The 24,674-nt window shown below is 50.2% G+C and overlaps 1 protein-coding gene across 1 annotated transcript in view; it reads left to right on the forward strand.

Moving 5' to 3' along the window:
• Nucleotides 1-5,062: 5,062 nt before the first annotated feature.
• LOC140390002 (kelch-like protein 6) overlaps nucleotides 5,063-24,674 on the forward strand; it is a 66,438-nt gene continuing 46,826 nt past the window's right edge. Inside the window, exons 1-2 of the mRNA XM_072474764.1 lie at nucleotides 5,063-5,331; nucleotides 21,665-21,830. Of these exons, the coding sequence (XP_072330865.1) occupies nucleotides 5,072-5,331; nucleotides 21,665-21,830 (426 nt within the window). The 5' untranslated portion in view covers nucleotides 5,063-5,071. The remainder of the gene's footprint in view (nucleotides 5,332-21,664; nucleotides 21,831-24,674) is intronic.

The following is a 24,674-nucleotide window of genomic DNA, read 5'->3' on the forward strand; positions in this document are numbered from 1 at the left end:
GAACTCGACCTCCTCCTACGCAAGGGTGAACTTTACAAAGTTTATGGTGGTACACATGACTCGGGCCCGGATGAATGGGTTTTTCCCAGAGGTGCGAGAGGTGTGGCAGGGGACTGGTGAACCATGCCCATATGTTCTGGGGGTGTGTGGAGTTGGAGAACTTTTTGGAGGCAGTGTTTAGGAACCTATCGAGGATTGTAGGGTTTGAGATGAAGCCGGACTCTCTGGTGGCGATCTTTGGGGTGTCGGAGGTGCTGCAGCTGCTGGAGGGGAAGGGGGTGATTGTCATGGCCTTCGTCTCCCTGATTGCCCGGCAATGGATACTTTTGAATTGGAGGTCGGCTACGCCACTGGGGGTCGCGTCACGGTTGGGAAACTTGGACAAGTTTCTCAGATTAGAGAAAATCAAATTTGCCTCAGGGGGTTCAGAGGAGGGCTTCGAGGTATGGGACTGGCCGTTTATGACTATATTTGAGGAGCTGTTTGTTGTGGGGAGGGAGGGTGAAGTAAATGGGCAAAATATACAAACTATATTCTGTTGGATGTTAAAGTTGTGATTTTATTTTGAACATGCTTGGAATAAAATACCTTTTTGAAAAAAACTGGAATCGAATTAACAACTTCCCTTGGAGAGGTCATGAGGATAGACTAATATCAGGATGCCTGGGTGGCATTGCCAAGTGCTCCTCTGAGGCAGAAAATGTTGGGCAGAGATAGAGTTGTTGGGTAAGATATTTAACCCATGCTATGCACGATATGCTACTTTTTTTAGAACAGTGCAGAGGGAGCTTTACTTTGTATGCAAATTATGCTGTGCCTCATCTGGGCAGTTTTTAATGGAGTGGAGTCATAGAGTCATCTATGGCACAAAGAGGCCATTTCACCCATCAAGTCCAAGTTGGCACCCCATGGAATAATCTAGTCCCACTCGGTCCCCATAACCATGCAAGATTATCCCATTGCACTTTTATACAATTTGTACCAGCTGCATTACACCTGAATGGGAGCGTGACGCCAGGTAGATGCCAGGAGAGGCCTTGCATGCGCTTCTCGGCAGTCAGTCTGCCTCGGAGATTTACCCAGGTCTCACGAAGCGTCGCAATCGGTATCCCGACTACAATGGGTAGGTTTAAAACCTGCTTAGGTGTGCTCACCCGGGATCTAGCGGGATCCTGGCCTCTGCTGGACTCCCAGGCAGTCCTCAGCTGGGCGCCATTCACTGCTGGTCCACACAAATGTGAGCCAGGCCGAACAGCATCCGGGGGGAGGGGGGGGGGGTCTCGCGGGTCATTAGAGGCCCCTGGGCAGTCAAGGGCAGGGACAGGGTGGCCCCCTTGGCCCACCCCTTTGAACGTGGGCAACCTGTCACTGTCAACTTGGCACAGTCAAGGTGTCTGGATGGCACTGAAAAGCCGGCAGGAGCACTGCCAGTGTGCCACGGTGGCAGGGTGTGAGGGTGCCAGGGTGGCACTGCCACGTGTGAGGGCCTGGGAGGGACGATGCACATGAAAGGAGGGCATGAAGGGTGGAGGGATACAGGACAGATATTAAGAGACCTCTGGAAGGTTGGGGGGGGTGAAGGGTAGGGGTCCTGAAAAAGGGGAGCCATCAGCAACCCCAAAGTCCCCTCTTGGGGGGTGTGGGGTAGTACCCATGTGTGTTGAGGGCGACATTGCCCGTGGATGGTGGTGGTGTGGGGGAACCCTCAAGCTCACTTAAAGATCGGGGCACTCTTTCAAAATGGTGGCAAGATCTCTGAGGATCCGGTCTGGCCAGTGAGTTCAGCTACCCAGTGATGACAATAATGTGAGGGCTAGCCCGGTGAGAAACTTCCCAGGGCCCACAAAAGTGACTAAGTGTGGTTAGATAGCAGTGGGGAACTCTCTGACAGAGCCGGGGAGAAAATCCCAGCAAAACCCACCACAAATGACACCTCGGGCCGATCTAACCAAATGGGAACAGAGTCCCATAGCGAGCGCGTTTCGCCACATGTTTCCCCAGTGCACGCAGTGCTGAGAAACACCCGCTTTCTAACATCCTCAGCAGGGAACACACACGTACTCAGCTGCGTTTTCTGCACTGAGCAGCTCCGCTTGCTGGAACTCCTCCGTGCAGGGAGAGATCGGGCACCAATTCTAAATGGCGTCTGGATCCTTTGAGCACCTGACGTGATCGGCGAGCCCCCCCCCCCCCCCCCCCCCCCAAACACCAACTCACTTTAAGGGGGTCCCCGGGTCCCCCGGCCCTATCACCACTGTGTAAAAAATACCACCTTGGCGCAGCCAGCATGCCAGGCTGGCAGTGCCACCTGGGCACCTTGGCTGTGCCAGGGTGCCACCCTGACCAGAGGGCAAGCACTTGGGGGCCTCCAATCCCCTGGGTGACCTCCACGAGCGACGTTCCATCTGGTTCCCATTTGTGGAGACCAGCACTGAACGGTGCTAGCCCAAGGTTTCCAAGGTGAAAGGAAGATCCCAATGCCTTGGTTAACTCCAGGAACTGCATATCAGAGTGATATTAGCCGTCCTGCTCCAATATGCAGATTTGCCAAAAAGCGATCCTGCCCACAATTGGTGGGCTTCACATCATGACGTCTCGTGAGGTCGCATTAAATCACGCAAGACATAGCGAGCTGGGTAGATCCCGAGAGTGGGGTCTCCCGTCATTTACTGGCCACGTGTGCCACAGATCGCTACTTTTCGGGTGCAGCTTGGCCAGTACATCATGCCCCTAGAAACATTTTCGTCAGATCGCGCCCTCTATCTAACTGTGTTGTATTTGATCTGAGAATGCTTCAGGGAACAGTACAGCGTTAGCTTTACTCGGCCTTTAACCCATGCTGTACTTTTTTTAACCCATGCCGTACCTACCATGACAGCGCTTGATGGGGCAGGGTAGAGGGATCTTTACTCTATATCAAATCCTTTCTGTACCTGCCCTGGGAGTTTTTGTGGGACAATGTCAAAGAGATTACTCTGTGTTTAGCATTGCTTTTGGAATGTTTGTTGGCACAGTATGGAGGAAGCTTTACTCAACATTTAACTCACCTGGGGGCGAAATTCTCCTACCCGCCCCGCCACATTTCTGCCCCGACCGGCTGGCGGGAGTCTCCGTAACACCGGCCGGTCAATGGGGTTTCCCATTGTGGGGCAGCCCCACGCCGTCGGGAAACCCCCGGGCGCCGGCAAAACGGAGACTCCCGCCGGCGGAGAATGGCGCCCCTGATTCTAGACTCAGGAGTGCTTGATGGAGCGCAAGTACAAGAGGGGAGAATTATCCCAATTGAGCAGATATTCCACAACCCAGAAGACATTTACTTGTTGGTAGGTTCTCCTCACTTCATTGCTGTGACTAAGTTCTGTCTGAGATACTGGTGGTCTTGACCTTCTTGGAGGCTCCAACATTGCACCAAGGCCCCACATAATGAGAATAGCTAGCATGTCCATAGTTAGAAGTTCCTATGACAGACTTCCACTGGGATCCATTGCCTACTCTGTTTGTCACACTCACTTCACTGGACCTCATCGTCCTGCCGTCATACAGCTTGGCACTGCTGTTGAATTTGTGAACTCCCGGAGAGAGGCAGCATGATTGATTGATTGACTGATATTTATTGTCACATGTACCAGAGTGCAGTGAAAAGTATTTTTCAGCAGTGGTTAGCAACGTTGCTTCACAGCTCCAGGGTCCCAGGTTTGATTCCCGGCTTGGGTCACTGTCTGTGCAGAGTCTGCACGTTCTCCCCGAGTGTGCGTGGGTTTCCTCCGGGTGCTCCGGTTTCCTCCCACAGTCCAAAGATGTGCAGGTTAAGTGGATTGGCCGTGATAAATTGTCCTTAGTGTCTAAAAAAGGACAAATGGGGTTAATGGGTTACAGGGATAAGGTGGAGGTGTGGGCTTAAGTGGGGTGCTCTTTCCAAAGGCCGGTGCAGACTCGATGGGCCGAATGGTCTCCTTCTGCACTGTAAATTCTACGATTCTATGATACATTGACAAATGGTACATCAACAAATAGTGATTGGAGAGCAGCATAGGGCATCGTGAATAGTGTTCTTACAGGGAACAGATCAGTCCGAGGGAGAGTCGTTGAGGAGTCTAATAGCTGTGGGAAAGAACCTGTTCCTATGTCTTGGATGTGTGGGTCTTCAGACTTCTGTATCTGCTGGCTGATGGAAGGGTCTGGAAGAGGGCAAAGCCTGGGTGGGAGGGGTTTATGACAATGCTTCCTGAGGCAGTGGGAGGTGTAGACAGAATCAATGGGAGGGTGGCAAACTTGTGTGATGCGTTGGGCTGAGTTCACCACACTCTGCAGTTACTTGTGATCTTGGGCCGAGCAGTTGCCATACCAAGCTGTGATGCAGCTGGATAGGATGCTCTCTATGGCACATCTGTAGAAGTTTGTGAGAGTTGATGTAGTTGAGCACCTTGCAATTCAACCCATGAACTGTCCGCAGCCAAAGGGATCAAAGGCAACAAGTGTCATTGTCCTCACGAGAGGTAGAAAACCAAAAAATATAAATTGTTTCACTGAAAATCATTGCTATCTGTTTGTGGGCGACCTTTATCATTAAGCACTTTGCTAGGGGAAGGTCATCCTTAGGGCAGGAACTAACCCCACATGATTTGAGGAGTCAGATCAGACACTCTCGATCTGCAGACTCATGGTGTTTGACGTCACCCAAGCCCTGCTTTGACTCTAACATAGATTGCCTGCCCGGTTTAGAGCGCTGCTTTCTTATTTTACCCACGCTATATCTGCACATTACATTCAATTCCTTTTTACACTAAAGAAACACGAATGAGATGAGAAGTGTTTATTTATCATCGTTCAGTGAACTAACTAAACTCCATGAAAGAAAAGCATGTGAGGGGCAGTACTGGGTAAGAGGGGGAGATGGATTTTAAAAAATGAGAAAGCGCAGCTCTTCCTGTTATGCATGCGTGTTGGTCTCTGATAAGGAGCGAGTCATGAGCAGGAAATCCGTCCAAGGGCAACATTACAACCGACTTCGAAACCTCAGAACGCTGATGCAGTCAGCGGAGAGTGGAGCAATCAAACAGTAGCATGCGAAATGGCAGACGTGGTGGAGAACAGCACCGACCAGTCCTCGAGCAGCCAGACTGGGACACACTCCTGGGACGTCGAGGGGCTGACGGAGGGTTCGTCCGATGGGAGGATGACCTTTGACGACACTGGCTTCTCTTCCGTCCTCCAGGGTGGCCTGGAGGGCCTCCGCCTGGAGGGGTCCCTGACAGATGTGGTGCTGTGTGTGGAAGACAGGGAGTTCTCCTGCCATCGGGTGGTCCTGGCAGCTGCTAGCAGTTATTTCAGGTAGGCCAAAAGAGAGCCGGCTGGATCCTCCGTTCCTGCGTCTACGTACTGACGCCAACAACGGATCTGTGGTGTTTCACGATGGAAAAATCGGCGTCACACCTGCACCGATTCTGCTACCAGTGAGGGGCTCGCACCAGCGCCGCGTGAAACACCTGCGGAATGCGCTAAAATGGTGGGAGAATCACCGGGTCCTTTCTGGATACGCGCAGGGCTGACAAGCTGCGGGTATGCCTATACCCCCCACACACACACCGATTGCCCCCGTCAAGTTGGCTCCGGTTATGCTGGACTGCGTACCCGGCCAACCCGACCCCGCAGGCCACCTCCCGTCCATCCCCCACTACTCCCCCTAGCCCTGGCAGTAGCCCCTCGGCCAGCGGCACGGCTCTCGGCGGAGTATGGCGGTGCTGGACACTGCCAGCGTGCCCTCTCTGCAGCCGCCAAGCCAGGTTCACTACCGCTGAGACCACACATGGCCTGCGCCGCCGGGAACTCGGCCTATCGGAGACAGCTTGATATTCAAACGCGGTTGTGACTGTGCGCGGTGTGCGTCTCGATAACGTCGAGTTGGAGGTGGCGGAGAATCACGACCCGGCGTCAAACCGGCGCCTGTCGCAATTTTGGCATCGGGAGCCATTCTTCGCCTGATTGCCGTTCCCGATTTTGGAGATGGACAACAGAGAATCCCGCCCAGCATCTTTTCTTTGTTAACATGCTGGGAACTTTTGATATTTCCTGCGTCCTGCTTTTGGTAACCGTGCCTTCAGCTGTCCTGGCCCTAAATTCCTCCCTAAACCCCTTTTGACTCTCGATCTTTCTCCTTTGGGAGGCTCCTTAGACATCTTTCGCTAAGCCCTTGGGAACTTGCCATAATATCTCCTTCTGTGGCTCAGTGTTAAATTTGTGTTTGATAATCCTCCTGCGAATAGCCTTGGGGATGTTTGAACTCGGTTGGAGGCACTAGATAAATGCAAGTTGTTGATATCCAGTTGAGTTGAGCTGTTCTGGAGGTGTTCCCTCGCAGTCCCTTCTTTGAGCTGGAGTCTGCTGACTGAAGATAAACAAATATTCAACAACAATCCTCCAGATCCTCACTGTTGTGTGGCCAACTCCTTCATTCAATGAAATTCTGTACCCATCCTTCCGTTCACTGTTCTATTGCTGGTAAATAAGGATAGCATCAGCTAGTTGTTCCTGATGTCTCAATGTGGTTTCCTCTTGCTGTCTGTAATTATTATGGCAGAACATTGGGGAGAAGCGAGGAGTGAGATCGCCTGGCTCTAGAACACGTTCAATCTCCTGGCTCTCGAACAGGCAACCCCAAGTTGAAAATCATTAGGCTACAATAAAATAAACCTATTTTACTTTTCTTTCATTTGTTTGTTGGCTTTCATTTATCAGCTGTGGAAATATTTGAAATGAGAAGTAAAGTGGTTGGGTCATAGGGTGACTGGGAAGTGGGAGATGTGATGAAATCTTCAGTAGTACGTCCAAGTAAAGCTGGCAACCCAAAGTGCAAGACGCACCACATACCCGTGTAAATGTGCAAAGGAGTGTGGCGTGTGAAGTATCTCAAAATAAATGTGTTTCACTGCAGACTGTAGGCTGACAGGCTCACGTTTTTCCATCAGATGTATTACGTTCTGCTTTAGTTTTAAATTGATAAAGACAGAAACTATATAAAAACTTCTGTATCACCTGAGCTTTCAGAAGCACGTGATAGCTGAGTGACTTTCTAAATAGTCAGTGTTGGTCGGTAAGCAAATGAAGCAGCCAATTCACGTGCAGGAAGGCAGCGATGAGATAATGTACTCTTCCCTCACTATCAAGAGAGTAATTTTGATTTTACGATATAGTGTGAAATAGACAATATTTATTCTGGCACCTGCTATACATTTCTCCCAAATTTCATAGACAGGGAGAGGTGAAAAACAGGCGACTGAATCAAAGTCAACAGTATTACACCAAAGTTGAACTGACCCTCTTAGTTTTGGTTGAGGGGTTAACGTTGGCCAGGACACCAGGAGAATGCTCTTGATCATCTACAAGTAAAGCCAGTTCACCTGAAAGGTAGAAACTCTGACAATGCAGCACTTTCCCTCAGTACTGCGCTTTGACATCAGGCTAGGTTACATGCGCAAGCTTGGATTGGGGGGTCTGAAGAAGAATCATGTGACAAGACACATTCTGTGGGATTTTCCGGTCTCGTCCATTGCCGCCCCACTGCAAGTGAGAACGGAGAATTTGGCATCCCAGCCAAAACCCTATTCGTTTTCAGCGGGACTGGAGAATCCCAGCTGCGAGCAAGATGGGAGAATCCCTTCCCTTAACTTTAGGTTCTCTCTCCACAGATGCTGCCAGACCTGCTGCGTTTTTCCAGCATTTTCTGCTCTTGTTTCAGATTTCCAGCATCCGCAGTATTTTGCTTTTATTGAACCCATTATTGTCTGAACTGGAGACCAGTGGTGCCACTAACTCACTCTTTATACATGCCACTCCCAGCAGACAATTGTGGGGAGAGTGACAACTGGACGAGTGATTTCCTGTGGGTAAACTGTTGTGGAGAGAGACTCCCCGTGGATCATTCTATGGCACCATCTGGCTAGACCAAAAGTACAAGTCTTAGCCACTTGAACAAGCACTATAAAACCTCGGAAAATACCAAAAGATGTTGAAAGGCATTAACTCTATCTTTGTGATATATCTCATGGAGTGCAGAAGGAGGCCATTTGGCCCATCCAGTCTGCACCAGCCTCTGGAAAGGGCACCCTACCCAAGCCCACACCTCCACCCTATCCCCGTAACCCCACCTAACCTTTTTATGACACTAAGGGGCAATATAGCATAGCCAATCCACCTAACCTGCACATCTTTGGACTGTGGGAGGAAACCAGAGCACCCGAAGGAAACCCAGGCAGACTCCACACAGACGGTGACCCAAGACGAGAATCGAACCTGGGACCCTGGGGCTGTGAAGCAACAGTGCTACCCACTGTGCTACCGTGCTGCATCTCATGCTGAAAATATTTTTCATATTGACTAAAAAAGTGAAGACAAGGCAAATTCAGGTCGGCGCAGTGAGTTGTGTCCCAGAGCTCCAACAGGAGTGGAACAATGAATTAACTGGTGGGAAGCAGTTTGAGGGGGACTTCAATCCACTCAGCCCCACGACAGCACACCTCATAGCACAGGGTGAGGGAAGCACCCACTGGGTAGAATTTCATGAGGAAACCTAAAGGTAAAAGTTATAAAGTTATAAACCATTATTGAGAAAGAGAGAGAGACATTGCAACTATATATCTCCTCAGACAACCCGAAAATATCACAAAACATTTTACAAGTAATGAAGTCATGTTGCAATGTCGAAAATGCAGCACCAAACAGCAAAGCAATATTTATTTATTTATTTATTCGTCTATGGGATGTGGGCATCACTGTCTGGACCAGCATTTATTACCCATCCCTGAGGGTATTTAAGAGTCAGCCACATTGCTGGTGGGTCTAGAGTAACATGTAGGCCAGACCAAGTAAGGATGACAGATTTCCTTCCCTAAATGATATTAGTGAACCACATGGATTTTTACGACAATCAGCAATGGTTTTATGGTCATCATTAGACTTTTAATTCCAGATTTTTAAAATCTGCCCTTGTGGGATTCGAATCCGGGTTTCCAGAGCATTACCTTGGTCTCTGGATTGCTATCCCAGCAACAATACCACTGCACCACTGCCTCCCTTGATATGTGTTATAACCCCCACGAGACACACGGGGACGAACGGATCGATCTCGCCATGGGGCTTGTGGAGTACGAGCTCTCCTGCTGAGTGGTGTCATGGGAATGTCGCTTTAAGAAATGTTTGGCTGCTCATGTTACTGCAGTGGTGTCCGAGTGTGGGTGGAGCTGAGCTCTGGCTCTGCTTTTTAGTTTCACTTTGAGAAAAGCTTGGGTGTATCTGTCTTTTTGGTTTTGTTTTCAGGGTTGGAGCTGAAGCCAGACAAAGCAGCTGCACTGCTGTTCTCTCTGCCATGAAAAGACTATCTCTTGATCATTTGGTGAATTCAGAATTATAAATGTTTTCAGTAGTGACTTTAACCTGATGTGCTTCTGTTAAAGGTTATGTTTTTTGTAAGTCTTCTGGATGTTAAAAGGATAGGGTAAGCATTACTTAGTGTTGTATTCTTTGGGACTTGTATTTGAATTGATGGTTGCTAAGATGTTCACTGTATGTTTTAAAAAGGTTAATTTGAGTTCATAGAATAAACATTGTTTTACTTTAAAAAAATACTTTTCGATGTCTGCTACACCAGACCTGTAGGGTGGGCCGTGTGCGCCCCACACCACAATCTATTAAAAGTTGTGGGTCAGGTGAACTCCATGATAACTTTGGGGTTCTCTAAACCCTGGCCCATAACAGGGGGCAAAGGCACCGCAGCGGGGCTTGTTAATTCTCCGGGATAAAAGCCAGCCCAAGCGGGACCCGGCATCTCGGGATGGTTCCGGCTGGGACTTGAAGTGTTGCTTCGTTGTTGTATTTCCTCACTGTGAGTAAGAAATAAATTACTTTTGACTTATCTTTTCGGGGCTTCTCATGGACAACAATAATCTCTTTTAATGATATTGGCTAGGATATGAGAGAACTCCTCTGCTCCTTTTCCACTCCGGGTCTTGTATGCCTAGCCGAGAAGCTTAACGCCTCATTTGACAGATAGCAACTCCGACAGTGCTGCACTGAAGTGCCAGCCCAGGCGACGCGCTCAAGTCTTTGGAGTGTTTGAGCCTACAACCTTTAGACATGTAGGCAAGGGAGTCACCTCAGGATCATGGCTTACACCTAAGCTCATAAGACATAGGAGCAGGAGTAGGCCACTTGGCCTCTCACGCCGCTCCGCCATGTCATAATATAATGGCTGTTCCGATGGTGACTATAACTCCACTTTCCTGCCTGTCCCCCCTAACCCTTGACCATCTTGTCAATCAGAAATGCGTCTAACTCTGTCTTTAATACATTCAACGACTCAGCCTCCACTGCTCTCTGTGGAGGAGAATCCCAAACACTAACGATCCTCTGAGAAAATAAATTCCGCCTCATCTCCCTGTTAAATGGGAGACACCTTCTGGGCAATTCTCTGTTGGCGGGATTCTCCTGCAGTGCACCCATGCCCGTGGGGGGTTCCCGCTGGCATGGAGTGGCCAGAATGGGAAATCCCATTGGCGGGCTACCGGAACAGAGGATCCCGCTGCCGGCGAGGGCGCGCAGCGCAGGAAAACGTGGCCGGCGGACTGAAGAATCCCGTCCTTTATTTTTAAACTGTGCCTCCGAGATCGAGGATCCCCCCATGAGAGGAAATATCGGCCAGGATGTTCCTGTCCCGCCGTAGCAGGATCCGCAGGCCAGCTGAAAGTTATTGACTTTACCAGTAGGCTCACGTTTTGTGATTCAGGTACACGTGCACCCAGATGCCTCTGTACTGCAGCTTTTTGCAGCCATTTTTAAAATTCTTTAATGGGATGTGGGCTTCGCTGGCTAGGCCAGCATTTATTGCCCACCTCTAATTGCCCTTGAGAGGGTGGTAGTGAGCTGCATTCCACGTGGAGTGGGTACTCTCACAGTGCTGTTCAGGAGGGAACAGCGATATATTTCCAAGTCGGGATTGTGTGTGTCTTGGAGGGGAAGTGATGGCGTTCCTGTGTATCTGCTGCCCTTGTCATTCTTTTTTTTAAATAAATGTTTTTATTGGCTTTCTGTCATTTTATATCCATGCGTACGAAACCCCACTATGAAGAGCATGGTCATTCCAATAGCAGGTATAGCAAGGGCAGCACGGCAGCATTGTGGATAGCACAATTGCTTCACAGCTCCAGGGTCCCAGGTTCGATTCCGGCTTGGGTCATTGTCTGTGCGGAGTCTGCACATCCTCCTCGTGTGTGCGTGGGTTTCCTCCGGGTGCTCCGGTTTCCTCCCACAGTCCAAAGATGTGCATGTTAGGTGGATTGGCCATGCTAAATTGCCCTTAGTGTCCAAAATTGCCCATAGTGTTGGGTGGGGTTACTGGGTTATGGGGACAGGGTGGAGGTGTTGACCTTGGGTAGGGTGCTCTTTCCAAGAGCCGGTGCAGACTTGATGGGCCGAATGGCCTCCTTCTGCACTGTAAATTCTATGAAAAAGAAAATCACAATAATCCAATCCTAATCTACCAAGTATACGCCCTAGCTTCTATCTGGAGGTGGGTGGTGGGGGGCTGGGGGAGGTTCTGCCCTGGCACCTTTTATCCAGCTTTTGGGTCCTTCCTTTGCGGCTGCGTTTTCAACCTTCCACTGTCTGCCTTGTTGGTTACTGCCCCCTTCCCTTTTCCCCTTCCTTTCTTCCCCTCCCCCCTTCCTCCCCCCTCTTCCTTCCCTTTCCAGACTCGTCGGGTTCAATTTGTGGATCCATGTCCAGTCGTGTATAATTTGATTCACCAGGTAACTGAATTTGTTTTGGGCCTGTTTGAACGGCAGTCCCTGCAGCTCTGGTGAAAGTGAGCAAAACAGGTTGCAGATCTTCAAAATTTCAGATAGTGTCTTCCTGGAAGTTTTATGTAAATATAAAGACATATTCCAGAACCAGTTGGATTGAGCACGGGGTCAGGGTCTACGTCATCCCTGATTCAATGCCAAAGTTCTTCAGGGCGAGACCCATCCCTTACACCAAAAAGTGGAAAACAAACTTTAATGACTGGAGGAATTGGGAATTATCAAACCTGTGCAATTTTCTGAATGGGCAGTCCCCGTCGTACCTGTGCTAAAACTGAACTTCGCAGTTAGAATATGAGGGAACTACTGACTTACGATAAACCAGCCGGCCCAGGTAGACAAATGAACTGAACACTTTTCTCCATTGGTGGGGAGCATCCTGTATACCATAATTGACCTAAATTAAGCCTATTTGCAGTTAGAAATGGATGAAGATTCGTGAAAGTTTAGACAATTAACATTCATAAAGGCCTATTTCAATACACCAGATTACTCTTTGGCATCTCCTTGGCCTGTCCGATATTCCAATGCACAATGGAGAATCTGCTTCAAGGCAGCCCAATGGTTGACGTCCTGGATGACGTTCGAGTGCCAGGAACATCCCATGAAGATCAGCTAGCAAGCCTAAAACAGGTGTTGAGAAGATCTAGAGATGCGGGAATCTGACTGAAGCGTGAGAAGTCCACTTTCCAAGCTGTGAGGTCACTTACATCGGGATCAAGTGGACTCAAAAGGCCTATACCCACTGGGGGACAAAATGAAAGCCGTAAGAGAAGACTCGGCACTTAAGGAAGTGGCAGAATTAAAGTCCTTCCTGGGGATGGTAAACTACTGTGGCCGGTTTATCCCCAACCTAGCAACGACGTTGGTGCCATTGCACTTGCTCTTGAGAAAACACCAGCGTTGGTATTGGAAGGAACCACAGGGGCAGGCCTTCCAGTATTTCAAGCAGACCTTATAGTCATCCGGTCTATTATTTGACTTTGACCCAAGTAATTTTAACTTGTGATGCATCACCATATGGAATATGACAACGCCATATGGTCTTGTCTCAGAAAATGGAAGATGGTCAGAGAGGCCAATTGCCTTCACCTCCGGAACTCTTTCCAATGCTGAGTGGAAATATGCACAGATCAAAAACTAAGGCCTTGCAGTAATCTATAGAACATAGAACATTACAGCGCAGTCCAGGCCCTTCGGCCCTCGATGTTGCGCCGACCTGTGACACCACTCTAAAGCCCATCTACACTATTCCCTTATCGTCCATATGTCTATCCAATGACCATTTGAATGCCCTTCGTGTCCAGTATGCCTTTGGGCAACGCTTCACGGTAATAACTGACCACAAACTACTGTTGGGGCTCCTTTGGGAAAGCCGATACCTTCAATTGCCTCCGCCAGGATACAACAGTTGGCTTTGTTGTTGACAGCCGACAATTCCATCTTTTAGCAGAGACCAGGCACACAATTTTCAAATGCTGATGCACTGAGTCAGCTTCTACTTCCAAAGAACCTGGCATCTCCACCAGTGCCTCAAGAAATCATCCTGGCACTAAACTTTCTTGACACTTTGCCAGTATTGTCAGGTCACATTAAGAATTGGATGCAGCTCGACCCAGTCCTGTCCAAAGTGAAGTGCATGATCATAACAGGTGGCACCATGATAAATCGGAGCAGTTACGGCCTCATCTCATTCGCAAGGATGATTGGGAGGATGGAGTCAATGTCTGGAGTTCCCAAGTTGTGGTACCACTCCTAGCAAGAGAACCACTGTTTCAGGAATTGCACTGTGCCCATCCAGGCCAAACAAGAATGAAAATGCTAGCTAGGAGCTACATTTGGTGGCCCAGCACAGATAAGGACATTTGAATACATGTTGCGCCAGTGCGACACCTACCAGACACAGCAGATATTGACACCCTCAGCCAACCTTGACCCATACGAATGGCCAGGTTGCCCGTGGATGGGGGTACATGTGGACTTCACAGGCCCCTTCTTGGGCAGAATGATCCTCATATTGGTTGACGCCCACTCAAAACGGTTGCATACAGAGATGGGGATGACAATCTTGGTGGCCACAGTAAGGGCCCTGTGGCAGATGTTTGCTGCACGTGGCCTCCCCGAAGTAATAGTGTCTGACAACATCATTGCCTTCACTGGAAAAGGTTTCAGCACCTTTTATGAAAAAATGGCATCTGCTAAACGGGAACACCCACCTATCACCCTGCTTCAAACGGGTTAGTGGAGAGAGCTGTTCAAATGTTCAAGGCAGATATGCGGAAGCGGTCTTGCAGACCACTACACGTTACATGGGCCAACTTCCTTCTGTCTTTTAACATGACCCAACCTCCCACCTCCCAACATGCTAACACGGAGTTACTCATGGGCCGTCACTTCGGATCCGATTAGACTTAGTTTTCCCGAATTTGGCAGGGAGGACGGAGGCACAGCAGGCCTCCCAGAGGAAACAGCATGTTTTTCACAAAGGAGACAGATCATTTCAAGTGGGCAAATTGATCCTTGTCAGGAACTTTGCTTCATGCCCACTTTGGCAGACTTGTATCAAAGTCAGGCCCAGTCTCATACGTGGTGGATTTGAACAGCAGGGCAGTGCGGAAGTATGTTGACCACGTGAGAAGCCAAGGGACCACAGCTCTAACTTTTAAACAGTTGGAGCCATAACAGAAGGAATCTTGTGGTTTTGAGCAGGATCCGTCGACGACCCAGGAGGGAGCTGGAGAAGGGAATGCTCCTGTCGTAATGGTCGAATCTCAGAGACAACCTGCCACGAATAAAAACGTTGCTACCATTGAGGTTGAGGAGCCGGTTGGGGGACTAAGGCGGTCTACGATGCCCAGAAAATCCCCCAACAGATTGACATTGTGATGAACTGTCATGGACTCTCGCTCTTCTTGTGTTTCTCAACCTTTTTGTCTGCAAACATGTTATTGAGGGACTTAAGGGGGGAGGGATGTGGTAGCAAGGTCCCTTTAAGGGGCAAGCCTTCGCGGTACATATGGTCGGCCTGGGGCCTACCAGGCAGGAGCATGTGAACCCCGACCACTGGGGAAAAAGTGGGGGGCCCTGGGAGCATGAGCCCGGTCAGAGTGGGACTGAAGACCTGTTTAGTGAATCTGTGCCAGTGCATAGTTTACCTTTGCTTGTTGCCAATAAACCCTTCTTTAGTATTGCCTCGCGTAACCACACTTCTTCATTTTTCTTACCGTACCATTATTTCCAGGTGTTTCTCTGACAACTGCAGTAGAGCTGGAGGCAGCATGCTGACTATTCTGCCCTTTTGTCTCTGATGACTTTTGGCAGGTGTCCTCTGGAGGGCCAAGGCCCGGAGGGACCCTGCCTTCTTTGGGTCTCCTGCTCAGGGGCCTGCTCAGTAGTTTCAGAGATTGGTGCTGATGGGGTCACAGGGAGAGAGAACGCGGAATCCATGGACACCCTTGGAGAGTCCTGGGTAGAAGCCTCAGGGGTGTCTGCCTGATACACCTCCCTTTGGGTGCCTGAGGGCCTGAGTCCTGCGTGAACAGGGGCACCTGGAGGGATACCGAGTTGCCCTGTCCCCCTCTTGTGTAGTCACTGCGGATGATCACCCATGGCTACAGCCGTGGAGTGCAGGTTTGAGCACATCTCTGACAGACACTGGACTTCTGCTCGACCAGCGCCTCCATGACATCTGATATCCTCCCGATGGAGGCTTCAATGCCCTCACATGTCGGTGCTACTACATAGGAGAACCAGCCAATGCACTTCTCCATCTTGTGTGCCACTCTGTTGAGGGCCTCTGACACGTCTGCTTGATGTTCCCCTGTGTCTTGCTGATACTTTGGAGATGTCACCTTTGTCCTCTTCTGAGGTCTTCTGGGGGTGGGGGGTGGGGGGCTGAGGTTGGGTGCAGGGTCTGGCCTCCCCTTCGTCCTACTGGCACCTGGAATGAAGGGAATAGAGAATGAGTGTCTGCCTATGCTTCCTCCTACATTACAAACATTACTCAGTTTCCTATTTGCAATGCTTAAACACACTTTCTCCCTGGAGGGGCAGGTTGACCTTGCCATTGGCACATGCAGGGTCACAGTCCTCCTCGGCCAGCTTGGCTGTCCGCTGCTCATACGGTGAGGCATTCATGCCCCCTCCCGTATTCTCCCACGCACACCTAAACACACCATCTAAGACTTTGCAGGCTGCTTGACTGACTGCCCATTCCACACCCTTCGCATTCAGTCCATTGGCTGCTATATGAACTATGCACTGTTGCCGGTCCCCAGGGTTACTTCAGCAGCCCCCTCTAAACCCGTGTGCTCTAGCATCTATAAGGGCAAGGACAGACTGGCAATTCTGTTATTGGTGTTATTCTGTTATTGGAATATTGGTGGTTCAACTAGTCATTGTTTCACCAGGGTGCGTTAAGATGGAGATTTAGATGCAGACATTTCAGAGAGATCAAACTGATTCCCTCCTCTGATATTGCCAAACTCACCAGCAATCAACACTCCTATTCCCTACTCCCAACTTAACTCAGCACAGTTACACCAGCCTTTGTGTTCACTCTTGGGCTTCATTACTTTGCTATGCTCAATGCTAACCGTGAAGTGAGAGTTAGAGAATATCCCCCACAGGCCTTACAGGATAGGGATCATTGACTACCCCGTGGAGCTTGCAGAATATGAGCTCCCCCGTTATGGGGGAGGGGGACCCTCAACAGGCGCATGTTTCTTTGTATAAATAGAACTGACCAGTCAGACACCGACTAGAGAAGACCCAGTTGGGAACTACTGGAGCTGTGCATAATAATAATAATCTTTATTAGTATTACAAGTAGGCTTACATTAACACTGTAATGACATTACTGTGCAAAGCCCCTAGTGCCCACACTTGGGCACCTGTTCGGGTACACAGAGGGAGAATTCAGAATATCCAATTCACCTAGCAGCACGTCTTTCGGGACTTGTGGGAGGAAACCGGAGCCCCTGGAGACACAGGGAGAACCTGCAGCCTCCGCATAGACAGTGACCCAAGACGGGAATCGAACTCGGGTCCCTGGTGCTATGAAGCAACAGTGCTAACCACAATAGTTAACGTGTCAAATAAAATAAGTTTTGTTTTTCTCTATTATTCAGTGTGGACAATTTGTTGTCCCTTACAAAAGTTACATTTTAAAATACAGCTCTTTAAATGTATGTTGGCTTCACTCACATATAGTCCTATATTTCCCCAGTAGCCTCTGTGACGCAAACATTAATCAGCAGGATTGGAGAGTGTTGGAATTAGCTTGTGGTAGTCACCACTGATGTATATATTGTATGTAGAGGATGTCGATGTAGGTGCTTTACGGTAAGGCCCTGTACTACAGGTACGGAGTAGTTCACTGCCTGCTGGCTCCGCCCAGTAGGCGGGGTATAAATATGTGTGCTCCTCGTACAGCAGCCATTTCGCCAGCTGCTGTAGGAGGCCACACATCTTAGTGTAATAAAGCCTCGATTGCATCCAACTCTCGTCTTTGTGTAATTGATCGTGCATCAATTTATTACACTAAGTTTTCAGAAGATGGACCTCCGCAGCAAGCCGGATCGCCTGCAGCTGCATCCGCAATCATACAACGCCAAAAAGGACTTTGAACATTGGCTAGCCTGTTTTGAAGCATACATCGGGTCTGCGCCAGACCCAATTTCAGAAGCTCAGGAGATTCAGGTCCTCTACACACGGCTGAGCTCCAACATCTTTCCACTTATCCAGGACTCGCCGACCTACGCAGGCGCCATGGCGTTACTGAAGGAAAACTACGCTCAGCAGACTAACACCCTCTACGCCAGGCACATCCTCTCCACTCGTCGTCAACTTCCTGGTGAGCCAGTGGAAGATTTCTGGCGTGCCCTGATTCCCCTAGTTAGAGACTGTGACTGTCAGGCCGTCGAGGCCACAGAGCACTCGAACTTGCTCATGAGAGATGCTCTTTGAAGGAGCCACGCTCGACCTCACGGAGACAAAAAAAGCTAGCGCTCTCGCTTACGGTCGCTTTGCGCAACATCCAGGCCTACTCCTCCGGCCGCGTGGCCCACCCCTCCTGCACATCGTGGACTCCGCAGACAACCACCCCATCGTGGACCTCACTAGTGACCCCCCTCAGCCAACCCCACGCCTGTGCCGCGCCACAGTCAACCAACCCCGGGGGACCCAAATGTTACTTCTGTGGGCAGTCTAAACATCCCCGTCAGCGCTGCCCGGCCCGGAGCGCCCTTTGCAAGGTGGCAAAAAGGGACACTTCGCAGCGGTGTGCCAGGCCCGCGCAGTCGCCGCTATTGTTCCGACTCCCCCCCACGTGCGACCAGTGGGCGCCACCATCTTCCCCTCCTCGGACCACATGCGGCCCGTGGGCGCCGCCATCTTGTTCTCCCCAGGATTATCAGGCGCCGTCATCTTGTCTTCCCCATGACACGTGCGGCCTGTGGGCGCTGCCATCTTACCAGGACCCATGCCCAGGGCACCTCATCACCTGCCACCATCGACAGCCAGCCGCATCTCGCCTCGGTCACGATTGACCAGTCTCGCCCACACAACCTGTCAACTGCTTCTACCAACGTGAAGATCGATGGGCACGAGATCGCCGGTCTGCTGGACTCCGGGAACACCGAGAGTTTCATTCATCCCTCACGGTACACCCCGCCAACCAGAGAATCTCCCTGGCCTGCGAGTCCCACTCCATGGCGATCCGGGGGTACAGCATAGCCACTCTCACTGTCCAGGGCGTGGAGTTCAGCGGCTTCCGCCTCTGCATCTTTCCCAACCTCTGCGCTGCCCTGCTACTCGGCCTGGGCTTCCAGTGCAACCTCCCGAGCCTAATATTGAAATTCGGCGGGCCCCTACCACCCCTTACTGTGTGTGGCCTCGCGACCCTAAAGGTCGACCCATCTTCCCTATTTGCAAACTTAACCCTGGATTGCAAACCCGTTGCCACCAGGAGCAGATGGTACAGCGCCCAGGACAGGACCTTCATCAGGTCCGAAGTTCAGCGACTGCTTCGGGAAGGCATCATCGAGGCCAGCAACAGCCCCTGGAGAGCCCAAATGGTAGTTGTGAAATCTGGGGAGAAACACAAGATGGCCGTGGACTACAGCCAGACCATCAATAAGTACACGCAGCTCGACGCGCACCCCTTCCCACGCATATCTGATCTGGTCAATCAGATTGCACAGTACCGGGTCTTCTCAACTGTGGACCTGAAATCCGCCTATCACCAGCTCCCAATCCGTAAGGTGGACCGCCCATACACTGCCTTCGAAGCAGATGGCCACCGTTACCACTTTTTCAGGGTTCCCTTTGCCGTCACCAACCTGGGGTTCTTCTCTTATTACATCCAGTGGGTCCCAAACCATGCAGACAAGGCCCGTCCACTCATTCAATCCACTCTGTTTCCCCTGACGGCCGAGGCTCACCAGGTCTTCAACCGTATTAAGGCTGACATCGGCAAGGCCGTGATGCACGCAGTCGACGAGACGTTACCGTTCCAAGTCAAGAGCGACGCATCAGACGTCGCTCTCGCCGCCACCCTCAACCAGGCAGGCAGACCCATGGCATTTTTCTCACGAACCCTACACGCCTCCGAAATTCGGCATTCCTCCATCGAAAAAGAGGCCCAAGCCATCGCTAAAGCTGTGCGGCATTGGAGGCATTACCTGGCCGGCAGGAGATTCACTCTCCTCACTGACCAACGGTCAGTAGCCTTCATGTTCAACAACACAAGATCAAAAACGGGGCAAGATCAAAAACGATAATATCCTGAGGTGGAGGATCGAGCTCTCCACCTCCAACTACGAGATTTTGTATCGCCCCGGTAACCTCAACGAGGAGCAGGCAAAGGCTCCAATTACTGATGACTAGGTGGAATAGATTTACTGGGGACCCAGAAGGCTGGGGGTGCCATATCCCTCCAGATACCAGTTGATGGAAAATAAAGGAGTAAATTATGAAAAGACTTAAGCATCGATGTGAGCTAAAAATGCGGATGACTTCACCAAGTGAGGGATCACATCAATGTAAGCAGTAGTTAAAAGATTCTCAGTTAGAGACTATAGATTACTTATGCCTCTCTGCAGCTTCCAATCATCATGTGTTCAAGTGGCTCATTTAATCCACTTTTCCTAGGATGCTCAATAAGCTCGGGCCTGCTACTGAGGCTCTAACAAGACAGTTTTCTTTGAGGCGTCTGGGTGATTTTGCTCACTACAGCACCTATCCCATTCTTAAAGCACTCCATCAGTGCTGTACTGGAGTGTTAGCACTGAGTTTTGTTCTCGGGTCCGAGGTGAGATTGAATCCACAACAAATTTAGAACTAACTTCACGTTGTCTGCTATGATGTAGAGATGTCGGCGTTGGACTGGGGTGAGCGCAGTAAGAAGTCTTACAACACCAGGTTAAAGTCCAACAGGTTTGTTTCGAATCACTAGCTTTCGGAGCGCAGCTCCTTCACCTGATCAAGGATCTGTGCTCCGAAAGCTAGTGATTCCAAACAAACCTGTCGGATTTTAACCTCGTGTTGTAAGACTTCTTCCTGATGTCTGCTATGTAATGGAGGGTGGTTTGGTGACTGAGAGGGCTATGGGTATCCATTTCTAAATGAGAGATGGAATGAAGTCCTCTTGGGTTCTTTTCTTCCAAAGCAGCATGTTGTTGTTATTGCTATTAGTGCAGAAGGAGGCCATTCAGCCCATTGAGTTTGCCCCGACCCTTTGAAAGAGTACTCTAACCATGCCCACTCCTCCCTATCCCAGGAACCCCACAATCGAACCTGCAGATCCCTGGACACTAAGGGGCAATTTAGCATGGCCAATCTACCTAACCTGCACATTTTTGGATTGTGGGGGAAACTGGAGCACCCGGAGGAAACCCACGCAGGCACGGGGAGAAAGTGCAAACTCCACACAGTCATCCAAGGCCAGAATTGAAACAGGGTCCCCAGCTTTGTGAGGCAGCAGTGCTAACCGATGTGCCACCGTGCTGCCCCGGCAAGGATGCACCAAATTATCAAGGCTGAGGGGCTCCAGTTATGTGGAGAGATTGCAGCTGGGGTTAGCCCCACAGCAAAGAAGGTGAAGAGGAGATTTGATCGAGGTGTTCAACATCATGCGGTTTTATTGGAGTAAATAAGGAAAACTATGATGGAGGGTCGATAACCTGAGGACACAGATTAGGTCACTTGCAAAAAGATTAGAGGGTAAAGTATGTTAATTTATTTTAATGTAGCAAAGTGTGATGACTCGGAAGCAGTTTAAATAGTAATTTTCCAAAGGGAATTGAATATATACTTGAAAAGGAGATTTTCCAGGGCTGTGGGTCAAGGCAGGGAATGGGACTCATTGGCCGGGGTTTTCGAGCCACCTTGGGTCACCACTGGCTGGGAGGTTCCCCGGTGGCCGTGACCGGTGAGCAACGGAAACAGCCATTGCCTTTGGCGGGACGGGAAGATGCCACCCGCCAATGGCGAGCCGGCTCCACCACCGGAAAACCCACTATGGGCGGGTCAGCGCTGGGGGGTAGTGGATATTTCCAGCCACTGAGTCGCTCTATCAAATTACTGGCACAGGAAAGATGGCCTGAATGGTCTCCTTCCGTGCTATACGATTTATAGTCTGATCACAGGCTGGACTTTAATGATGGTGGTGGAACAATTCATATTCAAAATCTGTCTCATCCTGTATTTGGTTCCAAGAGATCCAATTTCAACAAGACGGAATATGGAATTGGCAAAAGAAAACGCCCAAAAATGAGTGAATCATTGTTTCATGCAAACCTTCTTTTCTCTCCCAGGGCGATGTTCTGTAATGACCTTAAAGAAAAGCACGAAGAGAAGATAGTGATTAAGGGCGTCGATGCCGATACCATGCAGATGTTAGTGGATTACACTTACACCAGCAAAGTCTACATCACCAGGCAAAATGTCCAGAGGATCCTCGAGGCTGCGAGCCTCTTTCAGGTTAGCAACAAGCAAACCTTCCACTATAGAGGTGGCGGGGGTTGGTTTCATGTTATGTCAACATGCACAGAGATGGACGTGTTAAACTGGGGGCTGGTTTCTGTTCAGCTCTTGGGGGACATGGGGGAGGTGGGTGGTGGGAAGGTGTGGAAATTCCCATCGGCAGCAGATTGGGCTTCCACTTCAATATTAAAATGAAGATGGAACAATCATTTTCAACAAAAACAAAACAAAGGGTTACTCGGGACGGGACAGCTCAAAGTTTCCTTTGTAGGGCACAAATGCAACCAACATGCCCGGGACCTTTTTGTTGCCTTTCCTTTCCCTATTGTTTTATTCTTCCACTGCCACTGAGGCTTTCAATAAATCTTTGTTCTAAATATATAGGCCAGAATTCTCTGTCTCAGAGATTAAGTGCTAATGCCGGGGCTGAATGGTGTGCGTTTTATGGCCCTGAAATTGGCGCCGATCCTGGTGCGATTCAGGACATCCTAATGGGCTAGCACTGGTGCCACGTGGAACGAGTGCAATTACAACAAATGCTGGTGTATGATTCACCAGGGTTGGGATTGGCACTCGAGAGCCTGACAAAGGGTTGGTTTAGCACACTGGGCTAAATAGCTGGCTTTTAAAGCAGACCAAGGCAGGCCAGCAACACGGTTCAATTCCCGTACCAGCCTCCCCGAACAGGCGCCGGAATGTGGCGACTAGGGGCTTTTCACAGTAACTTCATTGAAGCCTACTTGTGACAATAAGTGATTTTCATTTTCATTTCATTTTCAAACAGCAGCTGCATATAAGCACTCCACTCCCCACACACTTTCAATCCCAACCAAGAAGATGGCACTGGTTGCACTGGAGCATTCCCAACCTGATGCACGATCAATGACCACTAAAGCGAGGTTGTAGTCCAACTGAAGGCTTTAATAAGCTAGATGTTTCCCCCAGCAGCTCAGGTACAGAATGAGGGCTGCTGGGGCGGCACGGGCTCTTATACCCCACCTATCAGGGCGGAGCTATCATATATTCTAACCAATAGAAAGCATACAGTTTCCCCCAATGATGCTTTAGCCTATCAGGTACCGTAATACCTATAATACCACACAACCCATTGATGGGTCAGCTGGGGCCAGAGGATACCTAGGGGGGGTGGCTTGAGGAGGCACCCATACGACCAGTGGTGCTAAGTTCACCAGTGGGTAGTCAGCGGCATGCGCAGCCGCATGGCTGCCTTGCAGGCTGCAGCAATGGTGATCCATGCCCCCCCTCACCCCGCCCTCCCCACTACTCACCCCAGCCCTGACAGAAGCCCCTCGGCCAGCGGCACAACTGGGTCGGCACGCTATAAGCGATGTTGGGCACTTTTTGTACCCCCCTCTCTCCCTCAGCAGCCAAGGCGCCTGTTTCCTGAATTTAAATGCAACAAGTGAACCTCTGGCCATCGGTATTTCCCCCTGACGGAAGTGGAGCATCGCGCGTGGGGGCTCGGGAATTGTTGGGTCGGGCCCGTTAATGATTTGCCAGCAGTGATTCCTGTACAATTTGCATGCCCAGGCTGGAGTGCGGTGTGGAAGGCATTCACACAGGCTGTCGAGGCACCGGAGCATAGCATTCTGCTGGGCGCCTCGCGCCGGCCTCGATTTCCGTCTGATGTACCATTCTCTGCCCAATCGTGCTTTGCGATTCCCGCGTCGCTGGATTGAGAATCCGGCCCATTGTTTTTTTTGCCAAGAGTGAGTTACTACAATTGTTATTGAATTTTCATAGAATTTCATAGAATTTACAGTGCAGAAGGAGGCCATTCGGCCCATCGAGTCTGCACCAGCTCTTGGAAAGAGCACCTTACCCAAGGTCAACATCTCCACCCCATCCCCACAACCCAGTAACCCCACCCAACACTAAGGGCAATTTTGGACACTAAGGGCAATTTAGCATGGCCAATCCACCTAACCTGCACATCTTTGGACTGTGGGAGGAAACCGGAGCACCCGGAGGAAACCCACGCACACACGGGGAGGATGTGCAGACTCTGCACAGACAGTGACCCAAGCCGGAATCGAACCTGGGACCCTGGCGCTGTGAAGCAATTGTGCTATCCACAATGCTACCGTGCTGCCCACATTTCTGTCCATTTTGCTGCTATGTATTGCCACAACTATGGAATATACCATTTATAGTGAATTATGTGTGAGAATCCACCCACTGCCCTGGTGATTTGCTTGGAAGAAGTGGATGCGGGAGAAATACCAAGTAGGCCAGACTGCCCAAGAGGGGCTCCAAGCAATCCTTCCAACACCCACTCTGCAGACAGAGTTGGCAGACACAAATCTCCTCTTCGCAAAGGGAGTTGTGACAGCAGATTCTGGGTGATATCACTGAGAGGTGTGAATGCCTGGCTAACCGCTGTCATACACAGTTTCCAGAAGCAAGTGCTGCAATCACAGCAGGCCATGTTCTTCCCCGCACTGTGTGTTAACAAGAATTCCGCCCCAAGGTAACCGATAAGCCTTGGTCGCAAATGCCAAGGTGCTGCCAGGCATCGGCAGGAACGCTTTCCTGGCACAGAGATAAGTCGTCTGAGAATCTGGGCGAAGAAAGAAGAGCTGTGTCAGTCACCGCAAAACTTCCTGCAGCTACTGTGCAACATAGGCAGTGTGCAGGTGCAGAAGTAGCATCTCTTTGCAGGCTTGCCGCAGTGCTGGCTGAAGGAAGTAGCACCGTGAGGTGGTTTATGGGTCACCTTGCCTTGCAATGGAGCTCCTGCAGCAGAGCCTCGCCATTCACGGGTGTCAAACAGGAGCACGGCTGCTGGGTTGCTCCATCACTTGCTGCCAGACATTTACA

Source organism: Scyliorhinus torazame, chromosome 14 (genome assembly GCF_047496885.1).
Source record: "Scyliorhinus torazame isolate Kashiwa2021f chromosome 14, sScyTor2.1, whole genome shotgun sequence".
Lineage (NCBI taxonomy): Eukaryota > Metazoa > Chordata > Chondrichthyes > Carcharhiniformes > Scyliorhinidae > Scyliorhinus > Scyliorhinus torazame.